The sequence below is a fragment of the Salmo salar genome, chromosome ssa12 (genome assembly GCF_905237065.1).
Source record: "Salmo salar chromosome ssa12, Ssal_v3.1, whole genome shotgun sequence".
NCBI classification, from domain to species: Eukaryota; Metazoa; Chordata; class Actinopteri; order Salmoniformes; family Salmonidae; genus Salmo; species Salmo salar.
In genome coordinates, this window is record NC_059453.1 from 68,467,274 (window position 1) to 68,489,544 (window position 22,271).

General features: G+C 41.0%; 1 protein-coding gene across 3 annotated transcripts; it reads left to right on the top strand.

The window, feature by feature from the left end:
* Positions 1-1,596: 1,596 nt before the first annotated feature.
* On the top strand, positions 1,597-22,145 carry slc45a3 (solute carrier family 45 member 3). 3 transcript variants are annotated; one of them, XM_014132948.2, is made up of 9 exons: positions 9,746-9,831; positions 13,511-13,863; positions 16,467-17,154; positions 17,282-17,523; positions 17,661-17,773; positions 17,904-18,388; positions 18,560-18,825; positions 19,023-19,250; positions 20,935-22,145. In XM_014132948.2, exons 3-9 carry the CDS (start codon positions 17,013-17,015, stop codon positions 21,085-21,087), a joined length of 1,629 nt encoding a protein of 542 aa, XP_013988423.1. In that variant the 5' UTR covers positions 9,746-9,831; positions 13,511-13,863; positions 16,467-17,012; the 3' UTR covers positions 21,088-22,145. The 3 variants fall into 3 exon arrangements, with proteins under 3 accessions (XP_045547635.1, XP_013988424.1, XP_013988423.1); XM_045691679.1 differs by lacking the exons at positions 9,746-9,831; positions 13,511-13,863 and adding an exon at positions 1,597-2,480; XM_014132949.2 differs by lacking the exon at positions 13,511-13,863 and having other exon boundaries at positions 9,745-9,831.
* The last annotated feature ends 126 nt before the right edge of the window (positions 22,146-22,271 follow it).

Genomic DNA, 22,271 nt, shown 5'->3' on the forward strand with positions numbered 1-22,271 from the left:
ACATTTTATTTTACATAATCTTATTTGATATACAGTTGAAGTCGGAAGTTTACATACACTTAGGTTGGAGTCATTAAAACTCATTTTTCAACCACTCCACAAATTTCTTGTTAACAAACTATAGTTTTGGCAAGTCAGTTAGGATATCTACTTTGTGCATGACACATATTTTTTCCAACAATTGTTTACAGACAGAGTATTTCACTTATTATTCACTGTATCACAATTCCAGTGGGTCAGAAGTTTACATACACTAAGTTGACTGTGCCTTTAAACAGCTTGGAAAATTCCAGAAAATGATGTCATGGCTTTAGAAGCTTCTGATAGGCTAATTGACATCATTTGAGTCAATTGGAGGTGTACCTGTGGATGTATTTCCAGGCCTACTGTCAAACTCAGTGCCTCGTTGCTTGACATCATGGGAAAATCAAAAGAAATCAGCCTAGACCTCAGAAAAAAGAATTGTAGACCTCCACAAGTCTGGTTCATCCTTGGGAGCAATTTCCAAACGCCTGAAGGTACCACGTTCATCTACACAAACAATAGTACGCAAGTATAAACACCATGGGACCACGCGGCCATCATACCGTTCAGGATGGAGACGCGTTCTGTCTCCTAGAGATTAATGTACTTTGGTGTGAAAAGTGCAAATCAATCCCAGAACAACAGCAAAGGACCTTGTGAAGATGCTGGAGAAAACAGGTACAAAAGTATATCCACAGTAAAACGAGTCCTATATCGACATAACCTGAAAGGCTGCTCAGCAAGGAAGAAGCCACTGCTCCAAAACCGCCATAAAAAAGCCAGACTACGGTTTTCAACTGCACATGGGTACAAAGATCGTACTTTTTGGAGAAATATCCTCTGGTCTGATGACACAAAAATAAAACTGTTTGGCCATAATGACCATTGTTACGTTTGGAGGAAAAAGGGGGATGCTTGCAAGCCAAAGAACACCATCTGAACTGTGAAGCACAGGGGTGGCAGTATCATGTTGTAGGGGTGCTCTGCTGCAGGAGGGGATTGGTGTACTTCACAAAATAGATGGCATCATGAGAAAGGAAAATTATGTGGATATATTGAAGCAACATCTCAAGACATCAGTCAGGAAGTTAAAGCTTGGACGCAAATGGGTGTTCCAAATGGATAATGACCCCAAGCATACTTCCAAAGTTGTGGCAAAATGGCTTAAGGACAACAAAGTCAAGGTATTTTAGTGGCCATCACAAAGCCCTGACCTCAATCCCATAGAAAATTTGTGGGCAGAACTGAAAAAGCGTGTGCGAGCAAGGAGGCCTACAAACCTGATTCAGTTACATCAGCTCTGTCAGGAGGAATGGGCCAAAATTCACCCAACTTATTGTGGGAAGCTTGTGGAAGGCTACCCGAAACATTTGACCCAAGTTAAACAATTTAAAGGCAATACTACCAAATACTAATTGAGTGTATGTAAACTTCTGACCCACTGGGAATGTGATGAAAGAAATTAAAGCTGAAATAAATCATGCTCTACTATTATTCTGACATTTCACATTCTTAAAATAAAGTGGTGATCCTAAATGACCTAAAACAGGGAATTTTTACTAGTATTAAATGTCAGGAATTGTGAAAAACCAAGTTTAAATGTATTTGGCTAAGGTGTATGTAAACTTCCGACTTCAACAATATTTTACATGTGCGGCGGCCAGCCACATTGAGGGCCAGAGATAATTACAGATAACTGCGATAATCTGAAGTATCCAAAAGGGTCACTTGTGATAAATTACATAAAATCCTTGAAAGTTACAATTCTGGTAGTGTACTGGTAAACTTTGAAAGTGACCAGTAATATACCCTCCCTTTAAAACCCTATGTGAGGCTCATTCCAAGAGCCTTTTTCTCCAAGGGCCCAATATGTGCACTACTCACTGTTAGCCACACAGTGGCACTGTTTTCATGCAGTCCAGGGGTGTATCACTACAGTCTGGTCTACTGGCCTCATCCTTCATTTACCTTAGTCACAGGAAAGAATAGGTGAAAACATGATCTTAATCATTACACATAATGCAAAAATCATTAAACAGTAAACACATTAACATCAGATCATCAATAGCCTAGGCCTAGTCATAAAAAGGTATAGGTACTAAAGTCTCAGTCAGTCCACTATAGGTCTACAGAACATTCGTATAATGTTCCCATAGCTCTGCAGTGAGTCTGCTTTAAAAAACGATGTTTAGTAGTCTAGATAGGTGGACAATTTGTTGAATTATTTTTATAATCAATAATTATCCTATCATGGCCCATGATTAACATCGAACGTTTTCCTCATATTGATATAGAACGGGGTTTAGCTACCTAATTACTTTGTCCAATCCCACTGCAGTAGAGAGTCAGGCAGTTACATTCTAATCTGGCTCCGCTACTAAACAGGGAAACATCTCCAAGCGCGCGCACAGGCTCCGCAGAATGAAGCCACTGTTTCCACAACTGGGGTTCGACAGGTACAGTAACTTTAAACGCACCCCTCATTTTGTACAGAAGTGATCGAGAAGAGTTTGATGTGGTAAATTTATATATATATATATATATATATATATATATATATATATATATATATATAACAGTCTATTGCCATTTTACTTGGTCCTTGAATTAGTTTTGATGTACTGTTTGCGAGCTTGGTTTAATTAGGCTATGTGCGTTTAATGCATTAGCCTTTTTAAAGTCTTGACATCACGATTTGGCCTACCATTTCCGGAATGAGCTCTCAACTTGTCTGTGAACGAGGAACCACAAACACGTGTTTTAAAACAACTACGTAAGCACAAAAAGTAGGCTACTTTTCAAAAATCTATGTGAGAATTGTGCTCATTTTACATGTAATCTACAGAAAGTAGGCTTTGACTACACTAATATTAAAGACAGTACAGTATGAAGATAGGGTAAAACTGCTTCTCCAATAGAAATACCCGAGCACACTTATAGGCGATGTTATGGCGACGTTGGCTACCCAAACTCATGCGTAGAAACACGTAATCGGGTCTAAAAGCCAATTTATGCTTGATCCTAAAATGCTTGATATGGAGGGTGTGACGCAATTTCGGGGGATCCGAAGGCATGCAGAGGCCGCATTGAACTGGGTGCCACATTGAAAGTCACCCTGTAAAATACAACTTGAGCAAATGTCTAAAGGTATTTGATTTTAAGTATCAAAAGTAAATGTCATTTCAAAACTATACTTAAGTATCAAAAGTAAAAGTATAAATCATTTCAAAATCCTTATATTAGGCAAACCAGAAGGCACAATTTTCTTGTTTTTTTAATTTACGGATAGTCAAGAGGCACACTCCAACACTCAGACATAATTTACACATGAAGCATGTGTTTAGTGACTGCCAAATCAGAAGCAGTAGGTATGAGCAGGGTTGTTCTCTTGATAACTGCATGAATTTGACAATTTTCCTGTCCTGTTAAGCATTTAAAATGTAACGAGTACTTTTGGGTGTCAGGGGAAATGTATGGAGTAAAAAGTACATTATTTTCTTTAGGAATGTAGTGAAGTAAAAGTAGTGAAATATAAATAGTAAAGTAAAGATACCCCAAAAAACAACTTAAGTAGTACTTTAAAGTGCTTTTACTAAATACATTACACCACTGGCCTTCAAATCAGAGGCACTCGTTTCATATAAAGTTGTTTTTGACAAAAGTGGAAATGTGTCACTTTAACAAGGTTATGGTAATAACATGTTCAACTACTTAAGACATTGGTTCGAATCTAGGTTGTGCCTTTAGATTTTGGAGCAATATTTCTCTCATTTGGCATGTTTGAGTGGTAATTCGACTGTAGACAGAAGTGGGCAAGTAAAGTCAGGGTCGAAGTACATGCACCAACAGCAAATCGGACAACTTCTGCTGTTTCTAGGAAACCCAACTCTAACCAGGTTTCCATCCAACCTTTTTATGCTAGTAAAGTACATGTTGGATAAAACATGTAATTACAGGCCTGATGGAAAGAGAATATTTTTCGGTAAACTTTCCAAATGTCAACAAAACTAAATATGCTAGACAAGGTGGGATCTTTTGTGTCGAAGTATGCTAGAAATATCGGTAGAAACGCTATTATGCGCAAATACTGATATAGTAACCATTATATGGAAGTACAGTTGGGAGTCACGTGATGACATGTATGGTCCTTCCATTATGTCTGGTAGGGAAAGCACGCAGTTTATTAGCCTACAGATTAAATCAATGATGATGAACTTCACAGGGTGGTGAAAATGCAAGGTGATGAGCTTGATGCTGCTTTCCAATAAATATCCAGGGTCTTATTCTGGTGACGTGATCATCGATGCTTGGCTGCCATTTGACAAATAAAAATAATCTCGCTCTTTTGTCCATAATAATCTCATCATGTAGGCTGCATATATATATATATAATTTTTTTGCAGCATATGGGATATGCTCTGTTGTTTCCCATTACTTCATGCCCTTGTACCTTCCTCATTATTGTTTGTGATTGTGCAACATGGAATTGTAACAGATGTGATTAAATGAGTCCACACAGATTCTTACTGTATGGTAATTGTTTGCATGTCAGCATCACTACAGTCTGGAGTGTATTTCTTAATTTCTCAACCTTTATGTTGCTTTTGTCAGTCAGCATGTAAAGAATATAATTTGATTCAGTCACATTAAGGACAAAACACTCACTGTACAGAAAATGATTAGACTACATGTACATCAGTTCACATAAATTACTGGGTAAACACTATGAAAAGGATTAGACTACATGTACATCAGTTCACATAAATTACTGGGTAAACACTATGAAAAGGATTAGACTACATGTACATCAGTTCACATAAATTACTGGGTAAACACTGGGTAAACACTATGAAAATGATTAGACTACATGTACATCAGTTCACAGAAATTACTGGGTAAACACTATGAAAAGGATTAGACTACATGTACATCAGTTCACATAAATTACTGGTTAAACAATATGAAAATGATTAGACTACATGTACATCAGTTCACATAAATTACTGGGTAAACACTATGAAAAGGATTAGACTACATGTACATCAGTTCACATAAATTACTGGGTAAACACTGGGTAAACACTATGAAAAGGATTAGACTACATGTACATCAGTTCACATAAATTACTGGGTAAACACTGGGTAAACACTATGAAAAGGATTAGACTACATGTACATCAGTTCACATAAATTACGAAACACTGGGTAAACACTATGAAAATGAATAGACTACATGTACATCAGTTCACATAAATTGGACTGGGTAAACACTATGAAAAGGATTAGACTACATGTACATCAGTTCACATAAATTACTGGTTAAACAATATGAAAATGATTAGACTACATGTACATCAGTTCACATAAATTACTGGGTAAACACTATGAAAAGGATTAGACTACATGTACATCAGTTCACATAAATTACTGGGTAAACACTGGGTAAACACTATGAAAAGGATTAGACTACATGTACATCAGTTCACATAAATTACTGGGTAAACACTGGGTAAACACTATGAAAAGGATTAGACTACATGTACATCAGTTCACAAAAATTACTGGGTAAACACTATGAAAAGGATTAGACTACATGTACATCAGTTCACATAAATTACTGGGTAAACACTGGGTAAACACTATGAAAAGGATTAGACTACATGTACATCAGTTCACATAAATTACTGGGTAAACACTATGAAAAGGATTAGACTACATGTACATCAGTTCACATACTGGGTAAACACTATGAAAAGGATTAGACTACATGTACATCAGTTCACATAAATTACTGGGTAAACACTATGAAAAGGATTAGACTACATGTACATCAGTTCACATAAATTACTGGGTAAACACTGGGTAAACACTATGAAAAGGATTAGACTACATGTACATCAGTTCACATAAATTACTGGGTAAACACTATGAAAAGGATTAGACTACATGTACATCAGTTCACATAAATTACTGGTTAAACAATATGAAAATGATTAGACTACATGTACATCAGTTCACATAAATTACTGGGTAAACAATATGAAAAGGATTAGACTACATGTACATCAGTTCACATAAATTACTGGTTAAACAATATGAAAATGATTAGACTACGTGTACATCAGTTCACATAAATTACTGGTTAAACAATATGAAAATGATTAGACTACATGTACATCAGTTCACATAAATTACTGGGTAAACACTATGAAAAGGATTAGACTACATGTACATCAGTTCACATAAATTACTGGGTAAACACTATGAAAAGGATTAGACTACATGTACATCAGTTCACATAAATTACTGGGTAAACACTGGGTAAACACTATGAAAATGATTAGACTACATGTACATCAGTTCACATACTGAATAAACAATATGCGAAGCAGATACACTTGGTATTGACCCCACGACTGGTGTCTGGGGTACTTGCTCATTAAAGGCCGGTTTCCCAGAAACAGATTAACCCTCTAAAATATGTATTACATTTTATTCACACTTAATAGACAATCAACAAATTTGAATTTGTTTGGTGACAACAATAATACAGACGAGACAAATTGTAGGCTATAACATGGGACACAACATTACAACATTACAGTAACATTGAGATAAATACATTAGCTATATTGTCGCAAGTAGGATATTTCATTTATTTATGTTAGAAATGTGGATCACATGAGGGCCTATTGTAAGGATGTAAGGATGAAGATGTATTTAAGCTCTAAATAGTTATCCACCCAAAACAGTAAACATGCATTGTTAATAACCAATGATAGGTGGAGGCATCAACCATTTATGAGCATGTAGTGCCTTCTGCTTCCAAGAAAGAAGGTTGTCTCCCACAATGCTTTGGTTCCGACTTCAAGTTACAGTTGGTGAGGAGAAACTACAGAAATTTCCAGTTGGCTGCAGTCGAAAGTTCATGGCGTTTGATCACATGGTTGTTGTAAAGGTCATGCAGTCGGCATGTAGTTGCAAGTCTGACCATTTTTATACCCATAATGCAACACACTTTGAAAGGTGGTGACCAACGTTGATCAACGTCTTGACAAAAGTGAGCCGCTCGAACGTGGAATAGAATGGCATCAAACACATGGTAACCATGTGTTTAATGTATTTGATACCATTCCACCTATTCTGCTCCAGCCATTAACACGAGCCCTTCCTCCCCTATCAAGGTGCCACCAACCTCCTGTGGTTCTCGGAAGTCTTGCGATGTTGTGCTTATAGGTTTGGAAACTCTGTGATAATATACTGCAGTCCAGTCCACTATTGTTGGCTGTTAAAATGTTCCATAGTATTGGCAAAAATACTGAGATGGGTTAAACTTACTTGCTCAGACGGGCTGGGCCATCCATCATCTCCGCTTTCTTCTTCTTCTTCTTCTTCTTCTTCTTCTTCTTCTTCTTCTTCTTCTTCTATGGTATTATAGCGGTCCGCAAACAAGCGTTAGAGGTTCATGCCGCCACCTACTGTATGGGTGGTAAACTATAGAAAAAATATCCATTGTAGAAAAAAAGGGGGAAAAAACGGCTTCATACAAAGATCGACACATAAGAAAAACATCCCACTCTTTCAGTCACATTCCAATTCAAGTCACATTCCTACAAAGGCTCAGGGGCCTGTGAGGGCGGAACATCCTTTGACACGATTTCTTGCAATGCCTCAGCTGTAAACTCACTGAGTCCAAAAAAGGGTTCTGCTGCACTCACAATAATTCTAATTTTCTCAGATTTCTTATTTGTTTGTGCTGTACCGTTTATGACCATTGCAATAAATGCTACAAAGTCCACCTTTTTCACATGTAATATATCAGGATCCCTTGATTGCCAAGAAACATTCACTGGTGCAGTCTCATTTACCATTGCGTCTTCAACGCCACTTGCTCCTTCCACTCTTTTCACCGACTCCAGATAGGAGACATGCTGGAAATCCCTTAGTCTCCTTCAACCTAACAGGGCAATCTGGGGATTCGGGCTCATGTTCGCCACCACAGTTGCAACATATAACCTCAGCTGGCATACAATATTCTTTCCGTCAGCATACACTTGATACATGCCCAAATCTTTTGCCTTCATGACACTGGAGGGGCTTGTGCACAAAAGCTCTTACAGGGTATCTCATAAAGCCTAGCTTTACATAAGAAGGGAGAGACTCGTCAAAAAACAATAATATGGACAACGTGGGTTTACTTACTCCATCCACCATACAGGTCAGTCGACATGCACCAATCACTTCACCTACTTCCTCAGGTATATCATCTGCATTCACTTAATTCACAACCCCAGAGATAACCCCCTTGACAGGCGCCCTGCTTTGGAAATCCATACACAACATTATATGAAAAAATATTTTTGAGGCGCAAAGCACGCTTCTTCTGTTCCGCGGACAGAATCAGAATACCAGCTGTTGTGACTCTCACCAATGCCACCTCACCCAACACAGCATGATACTCCTCGTGACTTCAAACAGATCCCCCAGGTAACATTGATCCAAAACCTTCACTCTGACTATAAACAAATCTAGGGATTTCTTAGTTTCCATCACGACTGTAACCCACTTGTTCTCACTCTCATCTTCACCCAACCCGTCATCAGTTTCAAACAGAACATCCATTTCCCGCCATCTTCCCTGAGTAAAACTAATCTATGCTTTAGCAAACTCTCTCTGCTTTATCAATCTGTCTTAATTTAATCCTCCTGGACTTGGGTAGACGTAACATAGTAAATGTAAATCCAGTACATGCCGATATGATGTTACATTTCGTATGGTATGTATTCATTTGTGGATGTCCATCATCAATTTTGGATCATATGCTACGAATTATAATCCGTATGATATGTTAAATTGCAATTCGTACAATGTGTTAATATTAAGAAAATGTATGATATGTTACAAATTCCAATTTAGATAGGTGGATAATATTAGCTAGGCTAGGGGTTAGGTTTAAGGTTAGGGTCAGGAGTTAGGTTAAAGGGTTATGGGTAGGGTCAGGGGAAGGGTTAGCTAACATGCTAAGTAGTTGCTAAGTAGTTGCAAAGTAGCTAAAAAGTAGTAAGTAAATGCTTTTTTGCCTTATGTAACCTTGTTTCTTATGTAACCATACCAAACCTAATGTCATACTAATTTGTGTCCCAGATTTAAATGTACTATGAGCCTATGAGAACAGACTAATTTAATGGGATTTGTAGATAGGAAGTGCCAGACCTCTGTCCTTTCTAGTATGGCCAGAAAGTCACGACTTTGGGGGTATCTAAACACTTCACTGCCCACTGGGTACAAACTGATTGAATCAACATTGTTTCAATGTCATTTGTCAACGTATTGTGACATCTAATCTACGTGGAAAAAACATTGGATTTCAAAAAGTAATTAACTGTTGTTGAGGGTAACATTTCAACAACAGGATTAGGTCATCATAGTAACCACATTTTAACATGGACAAACCTTGTATAAAATATGTTTAATTTGTAACTTTTAAAGTAGGGGTGGGGAACTCCAGTCCTCCAGGGCCTGATTGGTGTCACACTTTTTCTCCATCCCTAGTCAAACACAGCTGATTAATCAAATTGGAATTGTAAACTGAAGATCATGATTAGGTGATTATTGGAGTCAGGTGTGTTAGCTGGGGCAAAACTTTGACACGAATCAAGACTGGAATTGCCCACCCCTGCTTTAAAGCAACGGCAGATTTTCAGCATTATATCCACTATCAGCAATAAAACAATAGGCTGGGCAGATCTCCTCCTGGAGAATCTACCCTTTGGTCTTCCAACCAAGGTTTTAACCAAGCCCAGCCCAGGTATGATATTTGTCACTGACTATTACCAATGTGCTATAGTGAGACAGGTTCTTGAGAGATCTCCACTTAAACAAAATTGATTTAATGTTGCTATCAAAGTCATTCCAAAGGGTAGGTTTAACAGAGTACATTTAATGTGACCATACTTTTATCATTCATATCATCAATTAAGCTATTTCAGCCTATAGCATTTGCAAAGTCATCAACAGCTATTGTTTCAATTTAACCTAGAGTTCAACTAAAAATAGACAAAATAGGCCTGGGGTTTTAAGCTCTGGTTGATTTTAAAATGTAATGATGTTTTTGAATTGTTTGGTTGTCAATGCAACCAAATATCAACATTTGAAGGAGATTTCTTCTGCTTGGATAGTTCTGTCTGTGCCACTAATTAGTCTGGCTTTAATTTCAGTTTGTCTGCAAATTAATAATTGATATGTTGGAGTAACGTCTCCATCTCAACCAAAGTTAAAAGGACTAAATCAATTCCAACTTTATTTCAAGTGCATTTAGAGTTTGATTTGTTCTAAATTAAGATTTTTGGTTGAGATGGAGACGTGAATCCAACAAATTATTAATTTGTAGACAAACTTGAATTAAAGCCATATTAATAAGTGCACAGATGGACCTATCCAAGTGAACTTTTTGATATTTGGTTGCTTTGACAACCAAACACAATTCAATATCACTTTTGAAGTACAATAAACACCCTTTTAACATGTCGACAAGTTAACAAATGATATGTTGGGTTCATGTCTCCAAAAATGCAGTTAAAGAATGTGATTAAGCCAGTGGCTCAGATGGAACTATCCAAGCAGTAGATACATCTCCTTTAAATTTGAAGTTACTGTAACTGTACATTTATTATTGTAACGACCCTGGGTTTATAAGCGCGGATATCGACTCTGCAGCTTGAGCATGCTTTTGGGGAACCGTCGATAGCTCGCTGGACTTCGGATTAGATGGTTGAGGATTCGAGACATGCTCCTTGCTGTTTCATTACATTGGTGTCAGAAGTGATCGGACCTTGCATCCACGACATTGCGTGTGCTTGGCCGGTGAGCGCGTTCCTATAAGCCGTTGAGTCGCAGGCTAGCACTATTTGAAAGGAGGGAGTAGTGGGTTTTTAGCGCGGATATCGACACCGCTGCTTGAGCATGCTTTTGGGGCACAGTCGATAGCGCGCTGGACTTTGGACTAGAGGGTTCGAGACATGCTCCTTGCTCTTTCAATTCATTACATTATGTAGTCATATAAAGCGTACATGTTCAAGATGGCATGCATAGGCCGTATAAAGATCTTTCACGATTGCTGTAATATTTTACCTTTATTTAACTAGGAAAGTCAGTTAAAAACAAATTGTTATTTACAATGACAGCCTACCCTGGAGACACTGGGCCAATTGTGACTCCCAAACACGGCCGAATGTGATACAGCCTGGATTCGAACCAAGGACTGTAGTGACGCTGCTTGCACTGAGATGCAGTGCCTTAGACCGCTGCGCCACTCGGGAGCTGCACAGAATCTCAAATAGCATTGGTCACTTGCACTATATACTTTTAATGTAAACTCAACTGCAATCCAGGTCAAAAAAGAATGGCGCACTGCTAGGATACAATACTAGGTTTTTGTTGAACGAAGGTGCTCTCTGGTAAAAGTGATATGGATTGCTCACTATTCCTGTAGGGTCTTAGTGGTCTCTTAGCTGTCATCTAGTGGACACATTGTCCTATTGCCCTCTGCTATGTTTGGACTGCTGTGGTCCATGTTTGCTGTGATTTAGTGTACTATAAAATGTATGGCTCTCCTACTCTCTCCATTTGCCCACTCCTATTCAAGGCTAGAACTACTTTGGCTTTGCTAGTATGTTTTAATACTTTTAACCTAACATGCATTTTGATATCATCTCTAACTTTTGAATGTAAATGTCAAAAACTCCAGTCACCCAAGTCATAGACTGTTCTCTCTTCTACTGCACGGTAAGCGGTACCGGAGTGCCAAGACTAGGTCCAAAAGGCTCCTTAACAGCTTCTAACCCCAAGCCGTAAGACTGCTGAACAATTAATCAAATGGACACTTGGACTATTTACATTTACACTGCTGCTACTCATTGTTTAGTATCTATGCATAGTCACTTTACCCCTACCTACATGAACAAATTACGTCAACTAACCTGTACCCCCGCACATTGACTTGGTACCGGTACCCCTGAATATAGCCTCGTTACTTTTTATTACATTTTATACTTTAGTTTATTTAGTAAATATTCTTAACTCTATTTCTTGAACTGCATTATTGGTTAAGGGCTTTTAAGTAAACATTTCACGGTAAGGTCTAGACCTGTTGTATTCGGTGCTTTGATTTGATAGTGTTGTTTACTAGATGTTGTTAATATTGACTATTCTGTAACTACTCCCTCTTCAAATCAGGGTTGATTGGAAAATGCTTTGTTCCAAAAAATCTTTGTACTCCATGACAAAGGCCAAGCAGCCAAAATGCATCAGAGTTAAAAAAAAATATATATATTTTTTTTATTAATTAAATGAAGAGTGCCTTGGTGCATTCCAGGTCCATTGGTTCTGCTAACAGTGATAACACAATCTATTGTATAAATAAAGTATCTGACATTGTATTCCCATTTGAAACTTGCTGTGCTTTTAAATGGTTGAAAGCACAGTGATAGACATTTGGGTGACAACTAAACCAAAAATCAGACGTTGTTTTTCCGTATGGTTGAAGCATAATGATAACACATTGGAAAGTAAACTGTCTTTTGAACTGACAAATATTATCCACATTGAAATGACGTAGTGTGGCCAGTGTGTGGGGGATTGTTCAGATATGATCTCAGGGTGCTCTCGCGTTCCTTTTTTTGGAGGATAAACATAAACACACGAAGGATCCTTTGTTGCTACGCTGATAGTTCCTGTTAACTGACTGTGTGACCGCGGGTGCCGTTTTCCCTTAATTCAGCACTTTTAATAACTGCCGCATGAACACTTTGGTGTTGTTCGCCTTCAAAGTGCTTGTTTCGGCATTGAGCGGATTTGCTCTACTACATGACTCATTTCTCTGCTCATGTTAAGCAACACTTGATTCTCCTGACTAGAACATTATTCATGCCCATCTGGAATTTCTGTGCCAGTGAAAAGGTAGCTACTGCTCAGAGCTGGGTTTCTTTGGTAACATGATGACCATTCAATGCCCTCTCATTTGGATTTATTGAAGCAGTGTTCTTTCACTGTCCTGGTGGTTTAGGTTACCTACCTGTTGTCACGGATACGCTCCCCTGGCAGGTGTGGGTCTGTTGGACCAGGATGTGATTCTCAGCTTTATTGCGGCCTCAGTAAACATCCATGCTGGGTAGTGACTGACTGATAGCTTCTTTACCTCTGCTGGGATATCATTAGATCTTTAGAGTCAGAGAGTGTCTCTATTTTTCAGCAGTGGTCACCAACCCTGGTCCTGGAGAGTTACACGATGTGTAGGCTTTTGTTACAGCACTAGTCAACCAATCATTACAACCTTGATTTGTTGAGTCAGTTCTATTGGGCTGGAACAGAAGTCGCCACACCCTAAAGCTCTCAGGACTAGGGTTAGAAACCATTGTTCTAAGGGGTTTGTTGTCAGGAGTGTCCTGAGGAGATGGTTTTCTATAATCAGTTGTGACCATTGTTCTTAGGCCACACCCTTCTGATGCTATTGGCTGGCAGGGACACTGTTTGCCCCGCTGATGCGACTCATTTCTCCAGGACGTGATGGGAATATTGATATTCCATTTCCCAACCTGAGCCTGGCACTCCCGACAGCTCCCATCTCAGCTGACAATAGGTGTGTTACCTCACGACAGGTGCAACACGCATCACAACAGGTGTGTTACCTAGGAATATGGTTTATCCTAGCATTGCCTGGCTGATGGAAAAGGACACACACACACACAACTGACTTCCTCCTGACAGTTGACGGACATGGGCACATGAGTGGACACAGACACAGCTCTACGAGAGACACAGAGGATTATTTTATGGTTGGACTGTGAGTTTTTAATTTTATTGACTTTACAACCTTTCTTTGATGCAAGGAAGAGTGTAATTATTCAAAGTGGTGTAACAGTATGTTAGGCCCTACGTAGTATATACTTTCTTGCAGTCAAATGACAATCACCCTCTAGTGGCCTCATGAGTGGAATGTTATTAATATTTTTCATAATTAAACTTTTCTTTTTTTATGCCAAAATTCTGGTGTTTCTATGTCAAATGGCTTTGTTACATTTCAGTCTTCTGTGATGTGTAATATTGGGATGCAAACTCAATGGAATACATTTCAGCTCTCTGACATGGTACAGGTGTCTTGTTTTTTCTAATTCCATAACCATATGAAGTGTATACTTTTGATTTAAAGCAGATTTGTGCAATACTATGACGAAACACACTGTGACCCTGACTTAGCCCACTGCAGTATAAGGTTAATGTTCAACATAATTCAAGAAGTGTAGGCTTTAAAATGTCCTTATTCATTGAGGTGAGAGAATAAGATGTTTTGTAATTAATAATTGATGTATTGTACATAATAGTGAAATGATCAACAGAGCTCACTGTGAAATCCTAATTTCAAGCTCAGAGCTGCTTTCTGAGATCTACTGTTCCTGACTCGTCCTCAATCGAACTGTCACTAACAAACTAACATTAAAAAAGAACAAACTAGTCATGTGCAAATTCCTCTCATCTGTCAAGTTGCCTCAACTGTGAAGCCAAGTCTTTAGCAGTCAGTTTCTTCCTGATGCAAGTCACACCTTTATCTAGGCACGGTACACATGTTTTGATTCTAGGTATTAAAGTATTGTCAGGGTTTGATTGTGTGCTTGACTGAAAGAATAGGACACACCTCAGTGTACACACTGCAAGTCAGGCTGGGCTGAACTCAACTTGGTGGGGGGGGGCTGGACTTTTTCCCTTCCAGAGAATCAACCACTACATACACCACGACATGGTGTATGTACACAGTGACTCAGAGTTCATCACATCTTAATCTTAATCAACTGGTTTTCCATCCTGTTTTCCCTGCAAGTTACAGGATGAGGAAGCTAACAATAGAACCTTGCGCGCCCCCCCCCCCCTCTTTCCCCTGTGTTAAGCTTTAAAGTTCACCTGTCTATGAAAACAAATTGGCTAGTCTTTGAGGTGTTTCCTGACTGATTCTGCATTTGGTTAATGATGTTTGTCCCCCATGAGACACTGTAGATGCAGAAGCCTTTTTCGCCTCCTCAAAATCCCCAGAATGAATCAGAACTCAATCTGTAATTGATTTTGTCGTTTTTTTTGCCAAAGATGTAAAATTCCAGAACTAAAACATCCAACGGGTGTTTAGTGAGGTATTTCTCAAGTCAAGTTGTCTTATAAACACATTCGGAACTGCTGGGCAGGTCTGTCGCACTGTCTATGCTGTTGGATAGAGAGCAATCACTGCAGCTCTTCAGCCCATGTTAGTGGGCAAATGGACATTGTCAAATCAAAACCCAACCTTCATTTACCCGTTATGACGAACAGTTTATTTTTATTTTTTAGATGAGACTGACTTTATGACAAATGTTCCTATTTTACACTTTGTAGTCAATTTTCACACTAAATAACTGACTCATATCGATGCCACAGACCTTTTTCAAATGGATTCATTGCTTTTTAAAGGTAGTTGCTATTTAAGCGTTGTGACCCATCTCTAAAGCCCACCAATGAGTCCTGAGTCCAGACCCAATATTAGGGCAATTATATATTGAAAGCTTAACTAAGGTTCTACTGTATCTGCAAAAAATATGATTCTGAGAACTGGCTTAAGTTCTGACCCCTCATTGGTTTGAATAGTGTCAGCAATTTTTACCTACATTTACATTTAAGTCATTTAGCAGACGCTCTTATCCAGAGCGAGTTACAAATTGGTGCATTCACCTTATAATATCCAGTGGAACAACCACTTTACAATAGTGCATCTAAATCTTTTAAGGGGGGGTTAGAAGGATTACTTTATCCTATCCCAGGTATTCCTTAGAGGTGGGGTTTCAGGTGTCTCCGGAAGGCGGTGATTGACTCCGCTGTCATGGCGTCGTGAGGGAGCTTGTTCCACCTTTGGGGTGCCAGAGCAGCGAACAGTTTTGACTGGGCTGAGCGGGAACTGTGCTTCCTCAGAGGTAGGGAGGCGAGCAGGCCAGAGGTGGATGAACGCAGTGCCCTTGTTTGGGTGTAGGGCCTGATCAGAGCCTGAAGGTACGGAGGTGCCGTTCCCCTCACAGCTCCGTAGGCAATCACCATGGTCTTGTAGCGGATGCGAGCTTCGACTGGAAGCCAGTGGAGAGGGCGGAGGAGCGGGGTGACGTGAGAGAACTTGGGAAGGTTGAACACCAGACGGGCTGCGGCGTTCTGTATGAACCTAGTGTTCTTTTGATCCTAACGACATGAATTGGGATATTTAGAGTACTATATAGGTAGAGAGCTTTGTTCTGTTCAATGATATGTCAACTCAATTTTGACAAAATTACTATAGAAGAATTAGGAAGCTTGTGTCCTGTAATGACTGAAGATATGATATAGTATCCTTTATCACGTTGTGCCTCTTCATGTCAGCCTGTTCTCCCTCACTTCTCTCAGGGCCCATGTTTCCGTGTGTGGATTTCTCTGGCGATTGGCAGACTTGAGTAAACTACATCAGGCCTCAACATGACCACAGGACTGGACTCTTTTACCTCCATCGACCCTGCTGCTCTACCTGCGTAATACAGAAATGGATGGAGCAAGAAAGACAACTCTACCTCTGTCTGCCAGAAGTACAATGTGAGCTCAGACAACTGTATACATGTGGAAGCTGCCCGGTCAGCTATATTGTCTGTTTTCCACTATCTTGAGTAAAGAGACACTGGAACCTCCTCACAGAAGCATGGGACACAAACACCAGCCAGAACCCTGCCACCTTTTCCTCCGCACCACCCACTCGTTTACATGTGCAGGTATCCCAAGGACTTCCCTCTGGAAGAGTAACCCTTAGAACACATGCATAGAGAAGAGCATTCTGTCCTGTCCACACAGTCACTATAAACTCCTGTGTCTCAAACTGTGTGGGAGAGACCAGAGCTTGAGATATAGCGTGGATGTTATAAGTATAGCTATAGAGGTATAGACAGAGGAAGCATTTGAGTCATGCAGGGCCGTGTGTGTCAGCTGTTTCTGGTGAATGCTTTAACCTGTGGTTTGGAGGTGTGTATGGCTGCAGGCACCTTCTACATCCCCCCTCTACTACTGCAGGCTGGCATGGAGGAACGCTACATGACCATGGTGCTGGGTGAGTCAACACTCTATGACCGTAGTTCTGGATGAGTGACCTGGGTGTAAACACTATGACCATAGTTGAAATAAGTGATTTGTTTTTGAGCTTGGAAGTAGATCGTCCCTCTCTTCCTCGCTCTCAGGAGTCGGGCCGGTTCTGGGTTTGATCTTCGTGCCCATGATCGGTTCGTATAGTGACTCGTGGCGTGGTCGTTTTGGTCGGCGCCGGCCATTCATCTGGCTCCTATGTGTGGGGGTTCTGCTGGGCCTGCAGGTCTTGCCCCAGGCTTCTCACCTAGCTGCCCTGCTCTATCCACAGCACCCCCGATGGATGGAGGGGGTACTGCTGGCGGTGGCAGCCTGTCTGCTGGAGTTCTCAGGACAGGTGGAGCAGAAAATCTCAATATTGTTAAATCAATAACATTGTGATGTAGATGTTTATGACTTTATTTGAAATCTTTATTCGAGTGCTCCTTACTGTGTTTATGGAGTTTATAGCACCTAAATGACTGTTCTCGACAGGCCTGTTTCACACCGTTGGAAGCGCTGATCTCAGACCAGTTCCCTGGAGAGGAGGAGAGCAGAAGAGCCTTTTCTGTCTACTCACTGATGATCAGCCTGGGAGGATGCCTTGGGTAAGGGACCTCTCTCTCAAGATCAGCCTCAGGAGCTGCCTGGGGCAGGTTACATCTCAAGCTGAGATAAAGTGGATAGGACAGAGATCAAGTCAGAAAAGACACCTCTGTGATCCCTCTCTCATCCTAGGTACCTGCTCCCAGCCCTGGACTGGAGCCATGCCCCCACAGCAGCCTACCTAGGTGGCCAGGAGGCCTTTATCTACGCGTTGATCACCCTCATCTTCCTCACCTGCCTCCTCAGCACAGTCTTCATCTCAGAGGACAGATGGACTGGAGGAGAGAGAACCAGGAAGGGCGTTAGCGTTAGTTCCACCCTGAGCCCTTCCCATTGGAGGAGCCGATACTGTGCACACCCCTTGCTGTCGCGGACCCAGTGTGTACGGATGGCTGTGGGGTGGTGTGTGTCGCTGTGCGTGTCGGCACTGCCACGTGCGTATGGTGTGTGTATGAGCTTGCCGGCAGTGATACGGCGACTGTTTGTAGCTGAGCTGTTCAGCTGGATGGCTCTGATGAGCTTCATGCTGTTCTACACAGACTTTATGGGAGTGGGGCTGTACCGTGGTGTACCCAACGCTACACCTGGAACACAGGAGAGACTACGATACGATGAAGGTAGGATGGGCAGACATTTACTTGATCCTTATCTTTTCATTTACAGCAACTTTTTGCAGCGAATTTGACTTTCTTTTCCACTCCTCCTTACTCTGTATCATTTTTATAAAAGATTTTCATTTCACCCATTTCAATGCAGCCATAGATCTCCTCTCCCCTCGTATCTACCAGGTGTACGCATGGCGAGTGTGGGTCTGTTTCTGCAGTGCCTGATCTCAGTGGTCTGCTCCATCCTGATGGAGCGCTGGATGGTGTTGCTAGGCGCCCGGGCTGTTTACGTTAGCAGTGTGATCCTGCTAGCGTTAGCTACAGCTGTGATGAGCTTCTCAAAGAGTGTAGTGATGGTCACCGTCATGGCCGCAGCTACTGGATATACCTTCTGTGTGCTGCAGGTCCTGCCCTACACCCTGCTGTGTCTGTACCACTCTGACAAACGGGTAAGACACACATAATACCACTCCAGCCAGCAGGGGCGCTGTGGGTAGGGCAGGGCAGATGGGTGAGAGGCCTGGGACAAGACCTGCAGAACCCCCACACACGGGAGCCAGATGAATGGCTGGCGCCGACCGAAACGTCTGTCACGTTCTGACAGAGAAGTAATCACAGTAGATAAACCCATCTGTTTCTCTCTCAGGTCTTTTTCTCCAGCTCCAAATCCAGACCTTCTCACCAAGGAGAAAGTGATGACCACACCCACTCAAAGCCCCTCCTTCCCCCCGACCATGGCAAGACCCCGCTTCTCACCTCTGCCTCCCCCCATGTGTCTCTGCCCCTGGAGAGAGAGGGAGAGGCCGTACCCCTGCCTCAAAGAGGGATGTGTCTGGACATGGCTATCCTGGACAGTGCCTACCTGCTCTCCCAGGTAAGGACAGCTTCTAGTCTCTCTACAAGTTAGACCGGTTGACCTGTGCATGCTTGTATGTGTTGCTAGGGACAAATATTTGTCTCAACAATTATGGCTAATAATGTACAGTGAGGGGGAAAAAAGTACTTGATCCCCTGCTGATTTTGTACGTTTGCCCACTGACAAAGAAATGATCAGTCTATAATTTTAATGGTAGGTTTATTTGAACAGTGAGAGACAGAATAACAACAAAAATATCCAGAAAAACGCATGTCAAAAATGTTATCAATTGATTTGCATTTTAATGAGGGAAATAAGTATTTGACCCCCTCTCAATCAGAAAGATTTCTGGCTCCCAGGTGTCTTTTATACAGGTAACAAGCTGAGATTAGTAGCACTCCCTTTAAGAGTGTGCTCCTAATCTCAGTTTGTTACCTGTATAAAAGACACCTGTCCACAGAAGCAATCAATCAATCAGATTCCAAACTCTCCACCATGGCCAAGACCAAAGAGCTCTCCAAGGATGTCAGGGACAAGATTGTAGACCTACACAAGGCTGGAATGGGCTACAAGACCATCGCCAAGCAGCTTGGTGAGAAGGTGACAACAGTTGGTGCGATTATTCTCAAATGGAAGAAACACAAAACAACTGTCAATATCCCTCGGCCTGGGGCTCCATGCAAGATCTCACCTCGTGGAGTTGCAATGATCATGAGAACGGTGAGGAATCAGCCCAGAACTACACGTGAGGATCTTGTCAATGATCTCAAGGCAGCTGGGACCATAGTCACCAAGAAAACAATTGGTAACACACTACGCCATGAAGGACTGAAATCCTGCAGCGCCCGCAAGGTTCCCCTGCTCAAGAAAGCACATACATGCCGTCTGAAGTTTGACAATGAACATCTGAATGACTCAGAGGACAACTGGTGAAGGTGTTGTGGTCAGATGAGACCAAAATGGAACTCTTTGGCATCAACTCAACTCGCTGTGTTTGGAGGAGGAATGCTGCTTATGACCCCAAGAACACCATCCCCACCGTCAAACATGGAGCTGGAAACATTATGCTTTGGGGGTGTTTTTCTGCTAAGGGGACAGGACAACTTCACCGCATCAAAGGGATGATGGACGGGGCCATGTAACGTCAAATCTTGGGTGAGACCAACCTCTCAGCCAGGGCATTGAAAATGGGTTGTGGATGTGTATTCCAGCATGACAATGACCCAAAACACACGGCCAAGTCAACAAAGGAGTGGCTCAAGAAGAAGCACATTAAGGTCCTGGAGTGGCCTAGCCAGTCTCCAGACCTTAATCCCATAGAAAATCTGTGGAGGGAGCTGAAGGTTCGAGTTGCCAAACGTCAGCCTGAAAATCCCTCCTGAGATGTGTGCAAACCTGGTGGCCAACTACAAGAAACGTCTGACCGCTCTAATTTCCAACAAGGGTTTTGCCACCAAGTACTAAGTCATGTTTTGCAGAGGGGTCAAATACTTATTTCCCTCATTAAAATGGAAATCAATTTTTGACATGCGTTTTTCTGGATTTTTTTTGTTCTGTCTCTCACTGTTCATATAAACCTACCATTAAAATTATAGACCCATCATTTCTTTGTCAGTGGGCAAACATACAAAATCAGCAGGGGATCAAATACTTTTTTTCCCTCACTGTACTGTTCTATTGTGTTCTCTTCTCTCCCCTGCAGGTGCTGCCTGCTCTGTGTCTGGGCTCCATAGTGCAGCAATCCCACAGCGTCAGTGCCTATATGGCCTCAGCTTGCTTCCTCAGCCTCCTGTCCCTGCTCTGCTCCACCGGGGTTGTCTTCACACGCAGCGACCTCCACAGGGTCAAAGGGTGACACTCCAACGCTGAGGGGGCTAAATGATTAATCCATTGTGGATTCTAGTTGGTATCTGTGTTCTACTGCAGATTTGTACTGGATTTTGGCAGTTTGTTATAGAATCATGTAGCATGAGAAATATGCCCTATGACTCCAAGGGTTGGGGATTGCAGCTCTGACATCAGCACCTCTGAGACAGACAGGTGCTGTGTTGACACAGGTAGAGATTAACAACACAATTTAAGAGACAGATCATTCTTTCTGCACATACTTTTTTCTTCCAGCCACAGAATCTCATTGTGTGTGGTTACTTCTGGGCACATTTCATTTAGTTTTGTAGATGTATTTATCTGTTGGTTGTGTCTCATTCTTCTATGGCATTTCTTTATCTGGAATTGTAATGAACTTACAAACCTTAGTTTCTTATGTTGACATAAAGAACTAGGTAGTCATATGAACAGTGCCAATTGTGTTTTGGATAATACATCAAGAGTCTATCCCTTAACCCAACATGTAAATCTTCTGTTTTCGATATGCTATGATAATTACTTAAAGAGTGAAATGGTATGTATTGATAACATATGATTGTGTATGTATTGGAAATGAAGTGTGGCATTTTATTCCTCAGGGAACTCAGTGGAGGTAAATGTGTTGTAGGCTGCTAGCTAAATGCATTATCTTTAAACCATGTACTTGAATGTCATACATTGTCATCAGGTGGGAAATGTACAGTTATTCCATGTTTTCCTGGCATGGTGTCCTCGGACATGTTTCGCCTAATGCAAAAATGTGGTTTTTTTTTAAACATAATATATTGGTTTGTTTTTCATGGTTTTAACTGTTTGTAATTGTATCAAGGGAAAGGATTAGTTATTACACAGGGTAATAGCGCATTTGCTCCAGGGGTGCTGTACTACTATGGCTGACCCTGTAAAACAACACATTTCACTGCATGTATCCAGTGTTTTAAAAATAATTGAAGGTTAAGTTATTACACAGGGTAATGGAAGGGTTAGTTACACACGTTAAGCAGTTATATGCAAGCATTCTTTCTCCTTTGGTTTTATGAATAAATTTTTTTAAACAAAACATTTTCCATATTTAATCTAAATGATATGACCTTAACAGTCCTTCGTGTTCAATACAAAAGTTGTATTGCTGCACTCTCTCCCAAACATCAGAATGGAGGTCTCTAGTTTCAT

Excerpts from the sequence above, each read along its gene's own strand:
- slc45a3 (XM_045691679.1), top strand. The coding sequence starts at position 17,013 with ATGCAGGGCCGTGTGTGTCAGCTGTTTCTGGTGAATGCTTTAACCTGT. Across the intron at positions 17,524-17,660 it reads TGCTGGAGTTCTCAGGACAG|GCCTGTTTCACACCGTTGGA; the intron begins GTGGAGCAGAAA and ends TGTTCTCGACAG. Across the intron at positions 18,389-18,559 it reads GAGACTACGATACGATGAAG|GTGTACGCATGGCGAGTGTG; the intron begins GTAGGATGGGCA and ends CGTATCTACCAG.